The sequence below is a fragment of the Epinephelus lanceolatus genome, chromosome 16 (genome assembly GCF_041903045.1).
Source record: "Epinephelus lanceolatus isolate andai-2023 chromosome 16, ASM4190304v1, whole genome shotgun sequence".
NCBI lineage: Eukaryota > Metazoa > Chordata > Actinopteri > Perciformes > Serranidae > Epinephelus > Epinephelus lanceolatus.
In genome coordinates, this window is record NC_135749.1 from 35,737,084 (window position 1) to 35,743,487 (window position 6,404).

General features: G+C 39.9%; 1 protein-coding gene across 1 annotated transcript; it reads left to right on the forward strand.

The window, feature by feature from the left end:
- The first annotated feature begins 229 nt into the window (after positions 1-229).
- qrfp (pyroglutamylated RFamide peptide) lies at positions 230-5,153 on the forward strand. Its single transcript, XM_033637736.2, has 2 exons — positions 230-981; positions 4,069-5,153. The coding sequence occupies exons 1-2, from the start codon at positions 943-945 to the stop codon at positions 4,564-4,566; spliced, it is 537 nt and encodes a 178-aa protein (XP_033493627.1). The 5' UTR covers positions 230-942; the 3' UTR covers positions 4,567-5,153.
- Positions 5,154-6,404: the final 1,251 nt, after the last annotated feature.

Sequence of the window (6,404 nt, forward strand, 5' to 3'; positions counted from 1 at the left end):
CGTGGATCAGCCCGCTGCTTTTAAATATCATCATTCAAGACAAGTCGTCATCAGTTAAAGACTCACTTTCAAGAAGGTAACCCTGTTGTAATGGAAATGCAAACTTCTGCTGTGCTGGGCTGACGACCCAAAACCAAGCCAAGCCAGGCCAAGTCAAGCCCCTGACTGTCGAAAAGGTGTACAATTGGCATATACTGTCGACCTCTCTCCCCTTAAAGATCCCCTTTCCCTTAAAAAAAAACCAACTAACTCCATATTCAACACTCGGCAACTCACACCAAAACAGTCTTGACGGATAAATAGCATTACAGGTAAGAGGGAAAATATGTATTTTTGATTTTGAGGTGAACTGACCTTTTAAGTAAATGATTTTAACACTTCTTCCACCACAGAACTTTGTGTCCTGAATGACGAGCACCAGTCTTAAAATAACCTGAAGGTAGAAATCGTAAAAGAATCAACACTCTGCAGATCCTTTGTTGTATAATTGGTAGAAAATTAAATTAGGTTTGTGATGATGATTCCTCAAATCCAGACCGCTTGAATGACATTCTTTCAGGTGCGTTTGTGTTTACCCAGCGAGACGACCTTCATGATGACAAAAGAAGCCACAAACTGCTCTTGTCTTGCTCTCTGTCTCCCTGTATCCTCCCCCTCGCCCAGAGACTTCCTCTCCTCACAAGCATCCTAATGACCTGGCTGCTTCCTGATTTGTAAATTGGCTCCCTAATCAAGCGTTGATAATGACGATGGCACTCTGGGCCTCGGCGCTGAAGTGGACTGAAGTTTCTCAGTTGAAAGAATGAAGGGTGTGACTGTTTATGACACTGACTTTGTGTGCGTCAGAGGTGCAAGGGACCAATAGGGTGACAGCAGCCTGCGACCCGAGGGCAGAGGGGAAGGAAGGGGGCGGGCAGTTTTTAAAAAGGTCAGAGGCGATGAATGGTAGAGGAGATACAACAAGTTAGACCGCAACACAAGGTAAGAAAAACTGAATTTTGTTAGTTTCTCACGTCTTCTTCTTCGTCAGTGCTAACACATGTATGTATCTTATTTCTTCTGGGGTTTTTTAGGTCTTAAGTTTATTTCACACTTTTGACAAAATGTTTATCACAACATGTTTGTGTCTAAAGCAGCTAGAATTATTTTTTTATGATTTTGCAGGCGTTGACTCATATCATCCATGCAAGAAGCTGCAGTGTTTTTAAGTTGATGGAAATGCTGCTGCAATGCATTTTCTTATTATTCTTATTCAGCGCTTATTCATGTGACCTATTTGCCATGACAAAGTAACAGAGGGCTTTTGTTGGGATTTCTTGCAGCTTATACCTCATCTCTTCTTTCATTTTTCTTTAGCAGGGTTCTCACACATTTTCAAACTAAATTTTAAAACTTTGCATGACTTCTCGAGGATCCATAATATTTGTATTTTTTGCCCCAGTTGCCTGTGTGATTGTGAAATGCCATGACGTTTCCAGGTCTCCCAAGACTGTGAGAACCCTGTTTTAGATTTAAGCATTAATTTGATTAATATTTTAATTATTTGAATGTTTTAAGAAAAGCCTTGTTGAACACAAACTGGTCATTACCAGTGTGAAACTCAACCAGTTTAATTGGTGATAATTTTACTAAGTTTTGAGTGTTTGAGAAGAATTAATTTACTGCAGGAAGGGCATAGAGAAAGAAAGAAAATGTCAAGATTGTATTTTTTATCTTTGTTTAGTTTTTTAGTTTTTATTATTTATTGTTTATAATAATAATTATAATAATAATAATTGCATTTGTATAGAACTCATCTGCACAAAGTTACAGAGTGCCTCACAAAGTGCATAAAAGACAACAATAAAAATGCAACATTTATGATAAAAAAAGTTAAGAGCTGAAAAAATAAAAATATGAAAATATTGTGTGCAAAGGCAAAAATAAAACAAAAGGATATTAAACACCAAAGTTACAAATCAAAAAGTACCAATCAGGCATTAAAAGGGAATGTTTTTCTATAAAAAAAAAAAAAAAAGAAAGAAAAAGAAAAAAAGCAATGATTTAAAAACCGGTAATGTGTAGCCAGTCAATCTCCTTAGGCAAAGAATTCCAGACCCTTAGGCCTTAATGGCAAAAGCCTGGTCACCTTTAATTACCGACCTCAATCAAGGGACTTCTGGCGAGGGTAGGATTGAGGATCTCTTGTCACAACTTGGAGCATTAGGTAGTCAGAAGTTCAGCTTTATAACTGGGGGCAAACCTATGTTGAGATTTAAGTTATTAAAATAATCTTGAAATCAATTCTGAAGGTAACTTGCAGCCAGTGGAGGGAGGTAAGAATTGGGGTGATATGTGACCTACGATTTGTACCAGTTTTCTGTACTAGCTGAAGCTGAGCTACTGAAGATTTACTGAGGCATGTAAATAGTGCATTACAGTAGTTGAGGCGCAAGAATACAAAAGCATTAATAAGCTTTTCTAGGTCTGGGAAAGACCCAGCTGTTTAAATGTTGGTAATGTTTTGTGGGTTACCTGTGGGTAGCAGGCTTTAATGAGATTATTAACATGTGGTTCTAATGTCCCTAGATCCTAGTTTATAAATTCATTTAGTGTGTCCATGCAGAGAGTGTAGAGACAATGTAGACGGGGTCATTGTCATTCACTGCTTGGTGCAGCTCTCTCTCTGTATTTTCTCTTCATAGCTGATGCACCTAGTTCATCATCCACAGAACAGGGCTGCATGACAACAATTTTTGTTGTGGAGAGTCTCTCGTCATAGGATATTTAACAATAGCAGGTTTGTTCATTGTACGACTGCCCCCGACTGAGAATTTTCCTAGTCGACCAATAGTCGTCATTTAGGTCCATTAGTCGACTAGTTGCCTGCATGTTTACGATGTTAATTTAATTATCAAATTATATAATTTGGGCGGGGCAACACAGTGGTTTGAGTTCAAGGTCTGACAAAGAGTATTATAGGTAACATTGTTAACACTGTGCGACATTACAGAGAAATACAAAACCGTACTAATGAACCTTCATTAATATAGGCCTATATTTTATCACACGTGCACGTCACACACTGAGTGAGCCGCCTGTTAATAACGCTGTCTGCAAAGCAGTAATGAATGTGCTAAGTGGCTAATGGGCATGTAGCTACTTCCATGTTTCAGATGATATGTCATGTTTGTAGTCAACCAATGACAATGAGTTTACATATCACCTTGGGTTTGTCCTTCACCTTCTCAAAATGATCCCACACTTTGGATTTCCTGCGCGACATGTTATTAACTAGCCTGTGGAATAACTGCAGGTACCAGCCCTGGAAATGTGTCTCTTGTCTGACTGCTGAGCATGGCCACTTCCTGTGTCTGTCCTTTCAAATTAAATTCCCACATGGTCCAGTCATATAGATTTTGATTTATTTTCACAAGGCGCAGCTCCTAATAGAGTTTCACTTTTTTTTCTCCAACTAAGCGACCAATGAAATCTTGCCGACTAATGCCCTTTCTGGTCAACTGACATATGATGGACCATTGGGGGGCAGCCCTAGTTCAGTCCTTGTCAGGCAAGAGCTCAGGTGTAGTGCTGCCAGAGCACACTGGAATGATGCTCAACCATGTTGTTTCTTCAAATGTGAATTAGAAGACATACAGTTCACATAATTCATAAACATTTTTATGTGCTTAAGGAGGTTGGAAAAGGACACAGCCTTTTGTATATGGGGCGCATGCTCCACCCACTGAGCCACCGGGTGCACCACAACTCCACCTTTTAGTATCAGACCTGTGTGCTATAGGTACCCCAACAGAGGGGTGACCAAAAATGGGGATGGTATGGAATGGTTCTTATTGGTACCGTTAACAACTTTTCACAGTGTAAAACTAATTGTTCCAGTGCGGTCTGAACTAAACTGAACTGACCCAAAATAGTTGGTAGAAATGAGGCTCATTATTTCTCTAATTACATTTAATTTTCTACCTGTGATAATCTCATCTTGTTTATGAGCTGATGTTACTTTAATTTGCACAATGATAATAGTGAAATGGCAAAAGGCAAAGTAACCCCACTGATTCTTATTTCCAGATGAGACTTTATATCCATCTCGATGTCTCAAAGCTGACCCTACTCTCCCTCGCCCTCCTCTGCCCTGTCCCACGGAATGTCACATCTTACCCACACTCCCCCACCGCCCTCCTGCCCAGTGGGGACAGAGCTGAGCTGGAGTCTTCCCTGCTGCTCCTCCAGTCTGCAGTAAATGACCCTTGGGCTGAGTGGCCCCAAGACCCCCAGCTGGCCCTGCTGAAGCCCAAAGAGGAGAAGGAGGAGAGGTCCTGGGAAGAAGAGGCCCTGCTGAGGGCCCAGAGAGGAGACCTGGTACCCCAGCCACTGTCACCCTTCCCTGGGGGTCACTCTAGGGACATCATGATCTATCAGGGGGAAGGAGAAGGAGAGGATGGAGGGAAAAGGAACGAAGATCTGACCTCTATTATCGGGGGCCTCCAAGCTGTCAGTCGGGAGAAAGGAGGATTCGGATTCCGCTTTGGGAGGAAAAGATGGACTGACAGGAGATGGATGGACTAAGGGAGGGGGGAGTACGGAGGAGAATAAGTGGAACTGATGAGGGAGACATGGGAGAAAAAGAGGGTGAAGCTGTGAGGAGATGATTCAATAAACAGGCTTCTTTCCATATGAGGGTGGTAATACACTCAGCAATTTCCTAGGCAAGATGCACTGTTAAATGATTCATGGCAACCAAATGTTAGTGTAGAAATTGCTCAGTGGATCACTGCCTTTAAAAAAACAAGGTTTAACACAAGTTGCATTTAAGTCTGAGGAAATATTCAACAGAACAGGAGGAGGAAAACAAACATGTTATTTGATGCCTCCATCAGCATGACACATTATCTGAATTTGATAACTACACAAGAAACAAGAAATATAAATGCATGAAAGGTAATGTGTCTGGATTCAACAGCAATAGAAAATGTTCTATCAATGTTTTCCTCATCTTTGTCTCAAAGAAAGCAGTGAGAGACTTCTTCTTTAGTGACAGACTGTAGAGAAAAAGATGACATGGCAGCAAATGTTAAAGCTTCTCTGCAAAAGTGAATGTAATGTATTTTTGTCAAATCCAAAGTCCAACAGAATTATAATAGCTGTACATAGATAAAGATATATAGATATATATAAATACATATTAGAAGTATGCATTGTGTGTTCATTTGTTGGCAATTAATAAAGAGTTGTTATACAAAACTCAACAAAGATTTGGGGGTTGAATGTTTGATTCAGTGTCATCAGTTGATTAATGTACTTAGTTTATTTCATTACAATTTTTTATGATATTTTTAACAGGAAAGTCATTAACAAAATGACAAGACAGTCAAAAACAAACAAACAGGCAGGAAGTCTGGCAAATACTGACAGAGATTAATACAGGAAAGGCAGCTACTCAGTTGGAATGGTGAGCCAATCATTATTGCAACATGTCACAAGTGAAGGGTGAATTAAGGGTGATTGGAACATAAGGGCAAATGGGACATTGTTACTATACAGGGTTTATTTTCTCATCTGATGAGTGAAAAAAAAAGTTTTTGCTGTGAAACCACAATCAAAATTGCATGCTCCCATATGTGTGACATCATGTGATGAGTGGGGCAAGATTCATACAGGAAGTTGACCCTGCAATGCATAAGGTGAGGAAAATAACATAGGCTGAATCCAAATGTCCACACTCTGGACTTGCAGACTGAGCCCTCACGGACTTCAGTTGTACGTAGTGCGACGTATTCACTGTCTTCACATAAAGTCTGTGAGGCTGCAAGGGCAGTGAAGTGCAGACATTTGGATTCAGCCATAAGCTTGCGATTTAAAAAAAAAAAAAAAAAAAAGTTTTTTTTTTTTTTTTGGAATTAAGTTGTTTTTATTTTGTCCCATTCACCCAAACACACCTTGGGTGAATGGGACAGTGCTAAAAGGCTATTCTAATAAGAAAATTATCAACCCTGCAATAGAGAACCATTGTGTACGCTCTGTATGCTCTAGACCAGTGCTTCCCAACGTCTTCATGTGTGCAGTGCACTCATCAACCATGAAAAATATTTATTGACCAGCTGGATTTTGCTGGGTGTTTTTTGCAGGCCATTTTTGCCAGCTTAGACTAGCCAGCTAGTGAAAAGCTACAAGTTTACACTCATACACTGTCCAAGTCAAATCTAACAAATAGCCTTGACCTCTTGACCTAACCCTAATTAATACTGATTAGCATTTTCTAAAATTCTAAATTGTGTATTAAATATGCTTACACTAGCTTCAATCAGTGATGAGATGTGTTGTCCTAATCACTCAAATGGTACAAAAAAGGGGTTTGGGGACAGTTAAAAAAAGGGTATATCACGCCTCCTAGGAATAGGATAAAA